Raw genomic sequence first — 17,508 nt, 5'->3', positions numbered from 1 at the left:
TTAAACGTTGTCTCAAACAACACTTACTTGGTTAATGTTTGCAGTTGCTATGGAAACGACATGACACAGTCGCCCCCTAGTGGTGCACGGCGCAACTACGGGTAAAGAATCACCCTCAACACTGTGTTTAAAGTGGCATAATTTACTCAATACACGAAAAATATAACGTAAAAATGTATTCAATATTTCCACTCTGATTATCTGTACATTTTATAACTGACATTTAAAATATAAATATGTTAACTATAGTTGTCAAATGTCTCAAACAGTTCTGTTAGCAGTATCTTCTTCTTGTGTTTCTTGATCCATTCTCAGTAATTCTGCAAAGACAGATAGTAGTGATTAGCAGTCAGCCTAAACTTGAATTATGTTTGATTGTGAAGTTAATGCTTGTTTTGAGTTGCTGGTACAAATTAATAGTAATGGTAGAGTATGATGTCTGTAATGAAAGATCTGTGAAGTGATGTAAACAGTTGTCATTTTGTCATGTCACAGTGGAAAGAAATAGTTAATTGAAGTGATAATTGACTTTAATTACTGTCAAATGGCAGTTTGAAAATTAAAAGAATTCATGCAAAGTCAAAATGGCTCTTATCAGGCCAGCGTGACATGCTTCAGATTAGATGAATCAGTGATGCATTGTTGAGTGTGTAAACAACATTGATGCTGATCACAGAACAGCTCATTTTAGATGTTTTATTCAAGATTTTCTAGTCTATGATGAACAATGATGTGTACACCAAAAAGATAATGCCACGGTCTAATGTGATGTGAGTTGTTGTAAAATAGGGTAACTATTTTAAGACTCTGGCCGTGTAAATTTTTAATATGTGCAAATACGTTAAACATTAGAACTGGAAGACTTTTTTATGACTGTATTATAGTTACTGTGGTGATCAATTAATTTATTTAAATTTTTCATCCAAGAAGTTAAATACAGCTGTCATAAAAAAAGGCAGCAGAGTTGGATAGAGTTTTAATGCTTTTTTCCACTTTATTTTTTTTTAATAGCCTGTACCTCAATCATGTCGTAGATCCAGCCCAAGAATCCAGCCACTTTGGTGTAAACCCCAGGGTGGTTTGGCTCAGCGCAGCCCGTTCCCCAGCTCACTACCCCTACCAGCCTCCATGCATTTTCATCCTGGCAAACCAGAGGCCCGCCACTGTCTCCCTAAACAGGTAAACACAGAGACTATTTGCTACAACTGTAAATGATTATCACAAGTGAGGATGCATCTTTGGTGGGATTCTGCAAAGTAGTTTTCAAGATATGTAGCTGACCTGACATGCATCCACTTTCCCTTCTGTGTATCCTGCACAAAGCATCCGAGGTGTGATTTCTCCATTGTACATGCAAGAGCTGTTGCATTTCTTTGTGCTTATTATAGGAACTGGCGCCTCTTTCAGAGTGTCAGGTGAATGTACTGGGAGAGGAAAGATATATATTTAAGCCTCAGCTGTCAATGCAATTGTGGCACTCTGTTATCATGTTTAAATTACAGTTGTGGCAGCAGTAAAATTTAAACTCAAGCAGCAGCATCTTACCCCCATCAGGTTGTGTGTATCCCCATCCAGAAATCCAGCATTGTGTGCCACCTGGGACATCATAGTTATACTGCGGCAGGCAGATGGGCCTGATTGTGTCTTGATAAAGGGGGAAATGACAGTTTAGATTCAATTACAATTTGCATTGAAAGAGGACATCTTTGCAGGTTCATGCGTAGACATTTGTGTGTTTTTGTTCTGCTGCTATCTTGGCTCATTTATTATAATAATAATAATAATAATAATAAGCTTTATTTGTATAGCACCTTTCCAAACACAGTTACAAGGTGCTTTTACAAAGCAGAATTAAAAGGCAGAATCCAATAAAATGACAAAAATATAAAAACATAAGAGCATAGAAATACAATAGAACATTAGAAAATAATAACATTGGATATTATAGAGTACATTATTAGATGTTAAGTAAAAGCACATTTAAAAAAGTGTGTTTTTAAAAGAGATTTAAAAATGGACAGAGATGTGGCTCGCCTGATCTCCTCCGGCAGGTCATTCCAGAGCGACGGGGCCCTGATAGCAAAGGCCCGGTCGCCCTTAGTTTTTAGTCGAGATCTAGGAATCTCTAATAGGGACCCGCCGGAGGATCTCAGGCTACACCTTGGCTCGTATGGGACTAAGCAGTCTTTGATGTACTCAGGGGCCAGTCCCATCCGGGCCTTAAAAGTGATCATTAAAATCTTAAAATCAATTCTAAAACGCACAGGTAGCCAGTGTAATGAAGCTAAAATCGGGGTTATGTGTACTCTTTTATTTGAATTTGTGAGGAGTCTGGCAGCAGAATTTTGGATAAGCTGAAGTCTGGAGAGATTATGTTTACTTAGGCAGGAGTAGAGTGAGTTACAGTAATCTAAACGGGATGTGATGAATGCATGAATGACAATTTCCAGGTTCTTGGGAGACAGAAAGGACCGGATTTTGGAGATTCTGCGTAGTTGGATGAAACAAGACTGGACAGTTGCTTTAACATGCTGATTAAAGTTGAGATTACTGTCAAAGATGATACCAAGATTTCTGCAGCTGGGGGTAATACTGGTAGAGAATAAACCAAGTTGTGGTGAGATGTGATTGTGTGTGGTGTCTGGGCCTATGATAATGACTTCGGATTTGTCCGGGTTCAATTGAAGGAAGTTATTAGACAGCCAGGTTTGTACTTCATTTAGGCATACTTTGAGAGTGTGTAGTTGATGGTTGATGGTAGGGTCGAAAGAGAAATAAAGCTGTGTATCATCTGCGTAAAAATGGAAACTAATATTGTGTCTGCGGATTATGTGACCTAGAGGTAACATGTAGAGTGAGAAGAGCAGCGGGCCAAGGACTGATTTAGAGGAGAGACCTGAGAAATTGAGTGGTGTTTGCAGCTTCATCAGGGCTATATCGCTGTCGTGGCTCCGGTGGTTGTAGTCCTTGTTGTAGATGATCTTCTCCACAGCATATCCTGTGTGCTGGGCCACTTTGGCCGAGCTGCGGGTCACAATGCCGGCGTAGACCGACCAGCTGGACACCTGAGGTAGCCTGTAGCTGACATTTGAAAAAGGAAAACAGAAGTCAGACATTGATGAGGGGGAACGTTCCCAGCATTGTGCAGCTGTTAATGACTGATTGTTGCCCTTCATAGCAGCTGTCACCTCAGACCTTTAATGCTGTTAAAGTCAGCAGTCTTACTTGTGCACACAGTGGGCAGCTGTGATTATCCACTGTCTGGTGATGATGGAGCCTCCGCAGGTGTGACGGTTGCTGTAGTAGAGGCTGACCTGCCAGGGCCACCTGCCCAGCGTGGCCTCAACTCCCCCTATTATCCTGGGCAGCTTTGCTCGTGTCCCACACTCTACACAGAGATCCATTCATCAGAAAGGACTTGAACTGGATAGGTCAAAATTTTTCTGCACAAAAGACACCCATTCATTCTGTTCCAACGTAGATCTTTTTACAAGAATTGACTAAAAACTACAGGCCTTTGTGTGAGGCGCAAAGTCAAACGAAAAGCTAATTATTGTTACTCACCAAAACATTGTAAAGCGATAACCTTCCCTGTGATACAGCTTCCCCTGAAATGAAAATAAATGTGGTAACTAATGCATAATTAATGTGTTAATGGCTACAATTTTCCATGCATCATTATGAGTATGATGTCCTTTAACAAATTGCCTTATACCTTAACTGCCACATATTTTCCAGACTGCTCTTGTGCTCTGGTGTAATTTGAATAAAGCCGTCAGTGTAGTTTGGCCCAATATCTGTTAGATTTACTCCTTTATGCTTGGTCAGTCTGTAAGAGAACATGTGCAAATGAGTGGGAGAGAAAATTAAGCTCATTCTGATTCATAAGGTGTGAAACATGGCTGTAAATGAGCTGTGAAGGCATCATAAATAAGCCAAAGTCTTTGGAAAAAAGTGATAAAATTGCACTTGAGTTGGTATTTTGGGCTGAGCACTGTCAGCTGAGGTGGTGCGTGTGTGTGTGTGTGTGTGTGTGTGTGTGAGCCTTGCAGGAGTGCAGACGCACCTCAGATAACCCAGCTGTCTGCAGACCAGTGTTCCCAGCGAGGAGTTCCACCTCTCGTAGCACACTGGCAGCCAGGTCGGCAGCTTCTCCAGCTGGATCTCCAGGAGGGAGTTCTCTTGGCTGATTCTATAAAACACTGAACCTGATTGATTGAAAATCCCTCTAGAGACAAGCTCTCAGTCAATACTAATGAACAAGTGTATTCTACAGGTGGGCAATGATTTGGAAACACGAGTATCTATGCTAATATGGTAAATAACAACAGGTCATCATGTGAGATGCTTTCACGCCAGTCAATCTGAATTTCTCAGGGGTGAGCAGAAGAGATCAATCAACTAAATTCAGCACCGTGTCCTGATTCTTAAAGCATGAAATGGTGAGAAGCAAGCGCAACAGAGGAGAAAACACAGACCTTTCCTCGGATCAGAGATAGAAACATCCTCCGTGACATTACAGAACGATGTCTCCTTTGTATCGCCGAGTCCTACTGGTGTCTGGGAAGAGGATGGTCTCAGAAGAAGTTTGACTGAATGGAGATAAGGGTGTAATTAATGAGCCGTTTAATCACCCAGCCAGACGGGCAACAAAAATGTTTTCTAAATCTCAGCAGATAATCTGAATTTGCACAGAACAGACAAAAGTCTGGAGAGAAATTAAGTTTTTCTTCACAGGGGGACGGATGTAATTAAATAATTTCATATCTAGAAAGGAACACACAATGCTAATTAAAGCAATACTTGGTATTATGTTATTTAATTTAATACCCCCACCCTCCTCAATTGCAAAGCCTTCTTTCTTTTTCTAAGCTTGAATTTAATGTCAGTTCATCCCAAAAGCTGGGATTTCTTTTTATCTACATAAAGGAAGCATTTGAGGCAAACTAATGCAGTACAACTCTAAAAACAATACATCTCCTTTAGTGAATGTTTTTAAATTTGTACATAAGCCAGAAGTTAGATCCTTACTTTCCAAATATCTTGCATTATTCCCTGTAGTGATATGGACCGCCAGATTCAGAATTACTTTGGGGAACTTTGGGAAGATTGACACATTTGTACTCTATTTTTCTGTGATATGGATTAATTGGCCGGCCTATTGCGTCATCTTAATTTAGGTTGTCCACCAGAGCACAGAAAGTTTTGACTTTAAAAAGTTTTTTTTTTTTAATCTCATCAACCCCTTTGTATTATATAAAAACTCCATAATCAAGTTGTAATTTAGTATTCATTATGCAGAAAACACTAAAGATCTCAGTTTTAGTTTCTAGAATAAATCACTTCTTTTCCATCTTTTGAATATTATACAAAGGATCTGAAGGCATTGCATTAATTAATTAAGAAAATGCAACTATATTTCGGGATCTAAAAGTTTTTTTTTTTTTAAATGCAGACATAATGAGGCACTGATCTGTGTAAATTAAAATCAAACTAAGACCCTACAGATCCCTCATTTGCTCTATAAAGGTTTTGTGCACCTTTGTTTCCATTTCCCGGCTTGTGCTAAGCTCATTTAGTGATTCTTTCTCAGACACATTGACTCACCTAGAAACCAGACACCTACAACTAAGCCTCCCAGGAGTCCGACGGCACACGCCGCTGCCAGCAGCCTCACCAATCTGTGAGCTAAAGCAACAGTTAATACTCCAATTAATGCCTCGTGGACCCAGATGTAAGCTGAGAAGAATGATCAAATGTCAGCTCTTGAATAAATAAAAAAGGAATTAAAAAGTAAAACCGTGTGGTGTCCTTTTCACAAAGAAGCACTTCTGTACTACTTGTCTCTGCAGAGCAGACACTGATGCTGCACAATGAAGTTTATTACTATTTGATGTCCATTAGGAGGTGCACCACAGGAGCTTACCGTGAGTCGTAGAAGGATTGCCCTTCAACCAGCCCTGGGCTCCTTTGGTTCCTGCAACTCCCGCTGTTGTCTCTGAGTGAAAAGGATGACTCACAGCCACCGGGTTTTCAATCACTGATAGTGTGTCTCCATCAAAACTCTATAAGAATAACAGCAAGCGTGTCAGACCTCATTTATTTCTCTTTTCTATTTGGTTAAATTTGGGCGACTGTGCTTGCCATCTGCTCCTATAACAGTCGACCTGACAAGTTCCTGTCAGATTAAATTAGCAGCTCGGTAATCTTGATATTAGCAAACACTAACCTCTCCAGATGTATGCAGTCCGAGTTTTAAGCCTCTGTTTGTTTGTTTTTATTGAGCTAACTGTGCAAGAAGCAAACGTTTCTATGAACAACATATTGAAAGTAACTGCAGTAATTACATTAAAGTTCTGAATAAATGGCATATGAAAACGTGAGACTCATATACAGCTTAAGTGCAAAAAAAATGTGTGATATATTTTCATGTAGCACCTGAGCATGGAAAATCATGTAACTTTGGTCTCTGGAATGAGCATGAGTAATGTAAGTTAAATACAGCAGCAGCTAAAAATTCAGAATGTGACAGAATGCCATCAGAAATGTGACAAAAACAAGCACGATTCAAGTTTCAAGTGATAGTTGCATGAGTGCAGAGGATTCTTTTCTCTAAACAGCAAGATAAGGGGACAAAAGCGCTGATGTGTCACGTTAAACTAGACAGATGGATACAGGTGTAGTGAATATTTGGTCTCCTTTCTCTTACCATGTTTTCCTTGCGTGCCGTCCTGAGGAAAGGGCAGTGGCATCCGTGTTCATCTGTAGTCCTGCACTGGAGTTGTGAAGGGGTTTGTCCCACTGGTTGATGCACCGTTTAACAGAATGCAACTCTGGATTTTCCCTTCACAAAGAGACAATGAGGTCAGCACCGGTGTAGAGAATGAGGCTGTTGTTTGTCCAGGGGGGTCATGGGGCCTGTGAAAGCGAGCTGAACCAGGTCTTTGTAGGAGGGGAGCATCTCCAGAGATACCTCCAAGCTGACATTTGATGGATCACCAGGGGTTGCTAGGCAACAGTTTTTACCTGTGCCAAAAGATTCTGTTTGCACCTGAGAGGTATGATTACGTGACAGTGTGTAGAGTCATAGAAAAGGTCATTATTACAGATTGTTGAAAAGCCCCATATGATTTCAATCCTGATCATTTGAAATCCAAAACTATCGTCTCTCAACACTCATAAAGCAAATGAAACCTGCTCTGTCTGCCTGCTGACAGCTCAGACCTTCTTTTCTTTTCAGTGATTCACAAAAGAAAAATCTCACTCTTAGTAGAATTGCTTTCAGTTTTCAAATATTCTTTTTTAACTACTTTATGTAATCTAAATGGCTGCAAGAAAGCATTAGCTAAAGTGAATATTTAAAGAACTAATTAACAATTGAGATTAGAAGGAAGATATCTTGGACTTGGGAGTTCAAAGCCTGAAAGATTCATATGATATCTATTGAAAATGAAATCCTTGCAGCTACGGGAACATTTGATAACAGGTATTTATGTATGCCCGTGTGTGTGCAGCGGAATCAGCCAATGTCCAGGTGAAGGGATAAACCGCCAGGAAGAAAATTCCTCCTCGCTTGACTGTCCAGGCCAAATCCAAGAAACAGCCCAGATCTATTTGGCTCATCTACCAGGTGTCATTTGGAATTATTTTGAAATCCAACACAGTATCGAGGTCTGAGGCAGGAGCAGAAATTGCATGTGATGGAGCAGCAGCTGAAACTCATATCAGCAGGGTTGTGAGAGTAATAATATTTGATGATATTAGCATAGCGTTGAATTGTGTTCCAGAGGTACGTGAGCAAGGACGATACAAGCTGTTGTCTGGTAATTCTCACAAGTATTTGATGTCTTCCCTTTTTTGCAAATGCAGACACTGTTTGGGAATCTAACTATTACTGGATTTTAAAGCCTGCAAAATAAATTATGAAAAAATAGATGAAGCAACTGTTTTGTGTGTGTGTGTGTGTGTGTGTGTGTGTGTGCGTGTGCGTGTGCGTGTGCGTGTGCGTGTGCGTGTGCGTGTGCGTGTGTGTGTGTGTGTGTGTGTTTTCATTTGCAGATTTGTCTTGCAAAGTGATTTATTTGCAGTACTGCATTCACTTGATTCATTCATTAAGGGATGTGTTGTGTGGTTGTTTTATTCATTTTTATTTAAATCATTGATTTCACAATGTTTAACCTTCCAGGAAACAAGCTGTGAAAATAGCTTTCAATGTTTTAAAGCTCCAAAGTTATTTTTTTATATAACACTTCCTATATAGCATCAAGGTTTAATTGAGTCTTGCTTCATTACTAAACTGAAGTTCATATGACTTAATTTGTTTAAAATGGACTGAAATAAAGATGAAACTTTAGTCCTAAATTTAGCATTCATGATGGTATGAATTTTATGACTGCCCGTAGCTTGGGGAACTTATACATATGTTAAAGAGGCATTAATGCTAAGCAGTATCAACATTTTTCAAATAATGTCTTTGTAGATAATGCTTCACTGTTTCCAAAAATACGAAGCAACTACATTCTGAACATACAACAAAGGTATGGCTATGTGTGTGTGTGTGTGTGTGTGTGTGTGTGTGTGTGTGTGTGTGTGTGTGTGTGTGTGTGTGTGCGTGTGCGTGTGCGTGTGCGTGTGCGTGTGCGTGTGCGTGTGCGTGTGCGTGTGCGTGTGTGTGTGTGTTGTGTCGTGTCATTTTAAAAATTCAGCATAAGTGGCTCTTAATTGTTGAGAGGCTGGAAACTCACTCGTGTCTAACATGAAATATTTTCTTTCAAAACTGAAAAAGTGTGTAAATGGGTTTTATGAATATTACATTCTGTTTTTATCATCCTTGCTTTTTTTAACACCCACAATATCTGTTATATTGCTTTCCTATATGTAACAGCCTTTACTTGTTGAGTATCTCTCACAGTTTTACATTTGGGAATTAAATACATATTTAACTTGCCTGTAGAGCCTTTAGGAATAATGTTCCGTTAATGGTGCCATTTACTATTGACACAGTTACTCAGTTAATTGGTAATCAGACTGAATGGTCAATCATTTTCATGATCCACCATCTAGGACAAAGACAACAAGCCAAATGCTCTTGATTTCCAAATAAGAGGTACTAAACCTTTTTATGTGCTACTGACTGAACAGTTTGAAGTGTACAGCTGGAGATTTTCAATATTAACATCAGCTCACAGTAACGGTCAAGTGTTCAGGATTTATTCTTAATATATGCATATTTTAGAAGGATACAAAAAAAAAAAACTACTACAAAGCTAAAATGTAGAAAAATGTGTCCAGACTTTGACTCGTGCTCCTGTTTTTGATCAGAAATTTAAATTCCAATGCCTCCAAAGTGACCTGAACAATAACAGTGTCCTTAGAGTGAACTACATTAATTTATTCATGAATCTCAGCCCGGTGCTCCTCTGAGGGGAGGCTGGCTGCAGGCCAGTTTGGAGATGCTTCTATCTCTGCTTTGCGGGCGGTTGCGCGCTCTCTCTCCGTTTGGTGTGCCGAGATTTGATCAGCTCAGCCGTTATCTCAGCACATTAGTACATATGCCTCCTTCCAATGTCCGAACCTTGAACATCAGGTACAGTCTCTCTCGGTCTCTGCCCAGACATCCCACACTGGGTTCTGATTAAAGCAGGAGACATTTCTTTTTTTTTGTTTGTTTTAAGGTTTGGACAGTGTTGGCCTCAACCGTTGATGCCTTTAGTCCAGCACACCAAAGCATTTAAAACTGAATCCCTCTTGTCCGGCCTTTCATGTGTTTTAATGCTTTTGGCTGTGAGCTCTCAGCAGGGACAGACATTAAAAGGTTGGAGTTTCTATTTAAGCAGTTAAGGGAAGAGCAGAGGCTGTCGAAGATGCTATCCAAATGGAGTCGAGCTGCATGTTTTGTCTTGGATGACCTCAAATACCCCGTAATGAATACCAACTGTCACTTCACAGGTTGGAACTGTTCTAATACAGAGATTTCTTCAAAGCAGCCAAGTTTAATTAGGAAACGTGTAACACGCATCTGTTCCTTACCAGGTCTTAATCCATGACGCAGGATGAGTGTGACTAATAAAAATAAGTCTAAATGCAGACACTGTTTGGGAATTTAACTATTACTGGATTTTAAAGCCTGTAAAAATAAATTATGAAAAAAATAGATGAAGCAGCTGTTTTTTGTGTGTGTGCGTGCGTGCGTGCGTGCGTGCGTGCGTGCATGTGTGTGGGGCCTTGACCTTGACCTAACTATTAAATATTTTAAGCAACTTTGACTTGGGATGTCCAAACTTTTACATTAGATACTGTTTATTCTTATATGAATAAATAATGTGTGATAGTGTAGTATCATCTTAGTTTGTTTTTTTTTCCTCTTTTTCTGTTCAACTTCATTTAAGGAGCTTAACCAGTGAATTTCGGGAGCAGGACCACGCCTCAACCACGCCTCTTTCGGCACCACGCCTCTTCCGGCAAACCTTCAAATACTAACCAAAAACCTCAGTTCCTCTTTGCTCTCGTTCTCTGCACCCCTCCCCCCACCCCTTTTCTCTTCTCCTTCTTCCCTCTCTTTCTCTACCTCATAGATTCCTAGGGGGTTCGTCGTTGCGGCGGATTCCCTACCAGCTTCCTCACAACGCTTCGACCGATCCATAGATCATCATCATCATCATCACCATCGTCATCGTCATCGTTATCATCTTCGTATCAATAAATCATTTAAACGTATCCTGTTGATGGCGTGGTCCTTGCTAGTGAATGTGCATCATGTTGTTGAAGTTTAGGGCAGCAACACATTCCAAAGACTTTGAGCAAGTAAAGCTTTTACCCCGTCGCTCACTGTTAGGACGTTCTTGTATTCAGTATTCCAGACGCACCTATACACACATCTTAAGCTCTGTAAGAATAGGGGATTATCATTGCTGTATTTCTTTCTTTTAACCATTGTCCACATATTCCATCTCTTTGAAGGACGGATCAGAACGGCAAGCGGGCCGGCCTTCTTGCACATGTGTGCAAGATTGCTTTGGCTTGATGAAAAATGTATGGATGTCTTTGGAAAAGAGGCAGTCTGGAAGGGAGGACATGGTGCTTTAAAATCGCCATACTACTTTAAATTAACTTGAGACGGATGTTGTCCAAAGGCAAGGCTTATTTTTTGAACTGAACAGTTTTAAGAAATATTTATGAATGTTATTCCACGTAGTGTTCAACAAATCCCAAAGAAGCTGCTTGACTACGTGGTTATATATCAGCTCCCGGAGAATAGAATGGATTTGATGCAGTAACTTCTGAGGGATCACACACTTGCCCTTTCATGTGCTTGTGTTTGTCCAGATTCTCTCAGGATCAACATGGTGAGTGCAAACTGCCTGCAGTGAAGTCGCAGTGAAGTCGCAGTCAATGTAGGAATAATTTGTTTTTGATATTTGGGGTGGCTGTTTTATATTTATCAGGCACAAATGAAAGGTGGGGGTGGAGGGAGGGTGGGGGGGTTCATAGGAAGCTTAATAAGCTGAACTGGTTACAGCCTTGATGTGGCACCTCCTTTGTGTGTGTGTGTGTGTGTGTATATATATATATATATATATATATATATATATATATATATATATATATATATATATATATATATATATATATATATATATATATATATATATATATATATATATATATATATATATATATATATACACACACACATAAGTAAAACAAATTATATCTTCTGTCAAAGAGCACAGTTTTTGATGTATAACTCACTCATAGTTCCATACATGACTTATTGTGTGGAGGTATGGGGTAACACCTATAAAACAAATACAAACTCTATTTTCTTATTAAAGAAAAGAGCTTTAAGGATAATAAGTAGATCTGACTATTATGAACCAACAAATAATCTCTTTATTAAATATAATACTCTAAAATTCCATGATACAGTAGAGCAGAAAACTGTTTTATTTGCCTTTAAAGCCCAGCAGAAACTGCTCCCAAACTGCATTCAGGATTTGTTCCAAATAAAAGAAACCCGCTATGACCTGAGGGGGAAACTCATGTTTGAGATGACGACAGTAAGAACAAATATTAAAAAGAGATGTACATCAATTAAGGCAAGAGAAATATGGAATAATTGTGACAACGACCTAAAAAGTTAAAGAAAATGTTTAAAGAAAATATTGTAAATAAATATAAAACACTATAACTATAAAGTATATTATCAAAAACATTCTAGAATGTGAAATGTCAATTTTATATTTTGTGTTGTTTATTTTTTATCTACTTTATGCATTGTTTGTTTCCACGGAGTAATGCTAATGTTTCATATTTAAGCTGATCACAAGATCACAACAGAAAAAGGGTAGGCACTATAAGCTACGGCTTCAGCCTACACCTTTTCGGCAAAAGCAATGTTTATTTTACTTTTTCATTTTGTTTTGTAAAAAACATGTACAAGACCGAAATAAAGATCATTCATTCATTCAATCATTCATTCATTCATTCATTCATTCATTCATTCATTCATTCATTCATTCATTCATACATACAATGACAATGTTAGTGATTATCATTAATGGTTACTGTCACCAGCATCCTGGTCATATCAGACCAACCCTGACCTCCCTTGGGGACACTGGCACCAGCTGTAACCAGCAGCCGTGGAGGGACCTAGTAGGGACCAGGGGCCGGAGCCGGAGCACCACTGCCAGCCGGAGGCCCGAGCAGGACCCCAGAGACGAGGGTCGGGATCAGGCTGCCCCATGTCTGTCTACCCGGCAGACTCCCAGCCCACGCAGCCCGGCAGCAGCCGCAGCACCACCACTCCTGCTGCCCATCTGCCGCCAATCAGACAAAGCTTCCTTTTAGCCGGCTTATCTCTGTAGACATCAAACACGTAGCATCAGCTATTGATGTGTACCAGATTTATATGTTGGGAAATGATTTATCTGACCTTTTTATGGCATACGAAAGGATGTTGGCTCTGTGTCATTGGTATCATGATGTATTTGTGTGTTGACACCATCTGTTGCTAAAAGCACACAAGCATGCACTGTGCATGATGCACACTCTCCAATTATTCTCTGCCCTTTGTGCAGCGGTGCAGCGTTGGTATCGCTTGCTGTCAATTATGGTGAAATGCTGCCCTCTTCTGGTAGAAATTAACGACTGCATAAGTAATACTGAGCCAAAAGCAACTTCTTTTGCCCTTTTAATTTTGTAGGAACTGTAAACTGTAGTGAAACTATTGGCCTTTTCCACCCCCACATTTTTACTTGTAATTTGGTAAAAAGGTTACCTGCACAACTCAAAGATGTGTTTACATATTCTCAGAATCTGTTAATTATGCTGAATGTATTGTCGTCACTGTCGGAGGTCACAACACATGAACAATGCGCAAGAACAGTTTTTATTTGTAGAATAAATGTGATTGACAACCATGGTCAAATTCTTTGACAAGTGCTCTACTTTGGAGGCTTTGTTGTGCAGCTACTGTCATTAAAGTGACAGGTCTAAGCATGAGTGTGTGATTAAATGGTATGTGGTCGTGTTTGTATTGTAAGTGGCAGGTTGAATAAATAGCTGTCATGTATGCGTTTGTATCTTGTCTTGTAGAGGCTAATGATGGTGAGTGTGGGTAAGGGCAGAGATGCTCCCCACCAGATGGTGAGTAATGTGGCTTGGTTTTGCTGCCCACCATGCTCAGTCTAATTAAACAGAGGAGATTACATTAAAACGGGCTTCCACTCAATCTGCTCCTCCACTGAGCGTGGACCTGGACTGAAGGCCAGGTTGAAATGTTAGGTGGAGGGCTTGAGGAGGTGATTGTCATTTTTCAGACGTACACACTGGCTTTAAATTTATTCCCTTAGAAAAATGGGATCTGGAGGAGGTTGGAGAGAAATATCTCAGGGCAAGACTGCTGGATCAATGAGAAAATGACAACTGCAGAACTTGAGCACGGTGCTGATCACTCACCTGCTCCGGTTCTGAGCTCAGGTCAACAACTTCTGTAGCTGTATCTGCCATAAAACTCCCAGAGTATGACAGAAAATCCTTCAAGTAATGAATTGAGCAGTGAACAACAGAGCAGATTATAAACTGAGACTGATCTGGGTGAGGAAAAATGATCAAACTATTAAATTCCAAATGACTAAATTGGCCTGTCAGCTGACACTGTGATACACAGAAGGCAACACAATAGAAAACAACATACATTGATAAAACTATGCTTTCTATGTTGCAGTCATTTTTTATTTAAACAAATAAACCATTATAATTTAAAAATGAAACGGTATTGTGTATTTAAGAAGAAGACTCTTTGTTTTGCAATTCAACTATTGGCCTTCATGCACAGAACTTTTCATTGCAAATAGGTGAAATATCTCTGCTTTAAATTGTATTCATCTGATTCAGTCCAGCTGAGCTGCATCCCACTCGCTGGAAACCAAAATAAAGGCAGAGACCTCAACACAAGCAGGAGCAGGGATTACTACCCAGGTGCTCAAATATGGTTTATAAGAATGTACCTCTCATCCAGGAGCCTTTTAGATTCTAAGAAACTCTGAAATCACAATCAATAAGAAATGAAACATCTCCTGCACCCATTAATCAAAACAAGGATAACATTTGTATTTTGTATGAAGATATATTTCCCCTTTTTTTCTTTTACCTTCAGGTAAAGAAAAGGATATTCAAGCTTATAGGATTGAGGACACCACGCAATGAACTGTTTTGGTGGTTATTCTGTCCCATTGCTATAAATACATCTCAGATTGTACATAAGTACATGGTCACCATGGTGCCCTTCTTTCTGCATGGAGGCCAGTTCAGTTCCCGTACCCTCTTCTTCCTTAAAGTAATTCAGTTTTGCTTTGGCTTGTTAAAAACATGCATGGATGTGCTCTTAAGACACCATAACATTGCTCTAAAATCTCACTGCACTTTTTCTGCATTAATGCTGACCTCACAAGTGTAATGATCTTTGGCTGGGCCACTGGTAAAAGCCCCAAACCATCACAGAGCTTGACTATTGGACTGGTGGCTGTATTTGTTGTGGAGCACACTGCATTCATCCATCCATCCATTCATCCATCCATCCATTTTCTATACCCGCTGTATCCTTTGCAGGGTCACAGGGGTCTGCTGAAGCCTATTCCAGCTCATCACAGGTAGGGTTGCCACCTTTCAGAAATAGAAATAAGGGACGCCCTGATTTCAGCAGCGCAGGAGCCAAAAGAAAAAAGCCCCAAAACTTCTAAACTGAATAAAAATGTGTTTATTTTTATATAACATTTTTATATAAAAAAACAAAATGCTTTGATTTCAAGTTTAAAGTGCTTTAATAGCATTGAACTTGCATGACTGTACAGACAGCCAACCATACTAGCAACTGAAATAGCCTCCTATGCTATGTATGTCCACATCAGCCCAAATGTATAATATAGCCTACAGGTGAAGAATATGGTGTAAAAGTTAATTTATTTCAATAATTCAACTAGAATATGGTGTAAAAGTTAATTTATTTCAATAATTCAACTAGAATATGGTGTAAAAGTTAACTTATTTCAATAATTCAACTAGACTAGGTGTAAAAGTTAATTTATTTCAATAATTCAACTAGAATATGGTGTAAAGGTTAATTTATTTCAATAATTCAACTAGAATATGGTGTAAAAGTTAATGAAAATACGGTACAAATCGCGTCCCGTATTAGTTCAATACGGGACGCAACATTTTTTATCAAATAAAGGACAATTCCGTATTTTACGGGACGGGTGGCAACCCTAATCACAGGCGAGAGGCAGGGGTTCACTTCAGGCAACTTAGAATCATCAATTAACCTAGCATGCATGTTTTTGACTGTGGGAGGAAGCCGGAGTATCTGGAGGGAACCCACGCAAGCACGGGGAGAACATGCAAACTCCACACTGCACTCATTTCTTAAAAAAAATACATCTGCAATACTGATTTGAGTCATTCAATGTGTGATGGTCCATCCATGATGGACTTTAGACACATTTAAAATTAGTTGTGTGTTCTTGTTTTGTTGTTTTTGTTTTTTGCTCCCCCGTGTTAAAGGTGAAAATCACTGTTTCCATGTGAATGCACTGAAGCACAAAAGAACAAAAAGCTGCATCCATATCAAAATGCGAGTAATAATAATGAATTTAACTTGTAACGCACCATTATCATCACAAGTGTGGCTGTGCCAAACGTCCCATACATTCAAGCACATCGACACAGGGAAAGGTGGGTAAGGTGTCTTGCCCAAGGACACTACGACAGCAACTGGGACGGAGCGGGATTTGAACCGCTGACTTTCTGATCATTGGACGACCCGCTCTACCATCTGAGCTACTGCCGAGTACAGTAGTTTGTTCTGTATGTGTGAAACGTCTGAACAAAGGTGGGGTGCTTTGAATCTCAGGAAAGTTGGATGACAAAGATGGCATCATTATACAGGTGCTTTATAATCCAGGTGGTAATGTGGTGCAAAGCAGGATGAGTGGCATGGTGAGCCAACTCCAGCTTCAGCCCTGGGCTTTCAGCACAAAACTTACATGATCCTTATTGGACATTATCACCATGGTAACTTATGCCAAGATAAAAGATCACCAGACTTAAAGCACCACTTCCCAACCAATCAATTATCTTTGAATATGGAAAACAAAAAGACATGGCTGTATGGATTGTTGAGGTGGGAGAGCCTCTTTTCTTCTCTGTCTCTTTCAAACTTGAAAATCCAGAAATCTGTTGTAAGATGCACCCCAGTGGGGAGAAATGTTTCTAAAACGGACCTGTTGAATTGATTTATTTTTAAGTTATAAGAGAATTGACTTGTTGACTTTATAATAGCCTGAATTTTCTGTATATTTAATTATTTACTTATTTATTTGCCACAATTGGAGAGAATAGATTCCTGCCATTTGCTTGTACCCCTGAAGCATTAGATTTTCTTTTCCAAACTGGCTCCACACGTCTGTAACTTACTTTGTCTTTAATAACTAACTTATGTGATATTTGTAAATAATGATTAAATCACTGTCAATTTAAATATTCATAAAGAACTGCTTTTTCTTGTGTATAGGCCAGCAAAGAAACTTGTACAAATAATTTAATTCAGTGGCTCTTTCATTCATTCATTCATCTTTTTACTTATTAAAATAAGCAGCTCTGCATCTGAAAGACTATTAGCTCTGTCAACATTTATCCAGCTCTGGCACAGAGCCATGGGGTCGTGGTGTCAACATTAAAGGTATCTCCAGCTGTAGCCTGGATGATACATAAACGCTATAAACAGCTTAGTACCACAAGATGTTGTTGTCTGACAGTGAACTCTTCCGAGGGATCAGCAGCTTTGTTGGGCTGTGGAGGCTGGACAGGCTGCACTCGTGTACAAATGGACTTTTCTGGGGCAGCAGACAGAGCAGAACAAACTAAACTACATTTCAGGGAGAATTATTATCATACTAATAATTGAATGATTTGATTATTAATCCCGAAACCATGTTTGAGTAAGTC

General features: G+C 39.5%; 1 protein-coding gene across 1 annotated transcript; it reads right to left on the bottom strand.

Annotated features, from left to right (window-relative positions):
- Positions 1-4: 4 nt before the first annotated feature.
- On the bottom strand, positions 5-6,761 carry tmprss5 (transmembrane serine protease 5). Its single transcript, XM_061719581.1, has 13 exons — positions 6,710-6,761; positions 5,927-6,065; positions 5,608-5,688; positions 4,479-4,592; positions 4,067-4,202; positions 3,716-3,829; positions 3,565-3,608; positions 3,226-3,388; positions 2,897-3,081; positions 1,546-1,644; positions 1,282-1,424; positions 1,019-1,171; positions 5-320 (listed from the first exon to the last, which is right to left on the bottom strand). Exons 1-13 carry the CDS (start codon positions 6,710-6,712, stop codon positions 312-314), a joined length of 1,383 nt encoding a protein of 460 aa, XP_061575565.1. The 5' UTR covers positions 6,713-6,761; the 3' UTR covers positions 5-311.
- Between the last annotated feature and the right edge of the window lie 10,747 nt (positions 6,762-17,508).

The sequence above is a fragment of the Cololabis saira genome, chromosome 4, assembly GCF_033807715.1.
Source record: "Cololabis saira isolate AMF1-May2022 chromosome 4, fColSai1.1, whole genome shotgun sequence".
Taxonomy (NCBI): Eukaryota; Metazoa; Chordata; class Actinopteri; order Beloniformes; family Belonidae; genus Cololabis; species Cololabis saira.
The sequence above is the reverse complement of the archived record's forward strand: the minus strand, read 5'-3'. Positions and strand labels throughout refer to the sequence as shown.

What these genes read in the sequence shown, in the direction of transcription:
- tmprss5 (XM_061719581.1), bottom strand. An exon ending in TGTAGGTGTCTGGTTTCTAG is followed by an intron (nt 4,593 to 5,607) that starts GTGAGTCAATGT and finishes ATCTCCATTCAG; the next exon opens with TCAAACTTCTTCTGAGACCA. An exon ending in GGAAAGTGGATGCATGTCAG is followed by an intron (nt 1,172 to 1,281) that starts GTCAGCTACATA and finishes TTACCTGTTTAG; the next exon opens with GGAGACAGTGGCGGGCCTCT.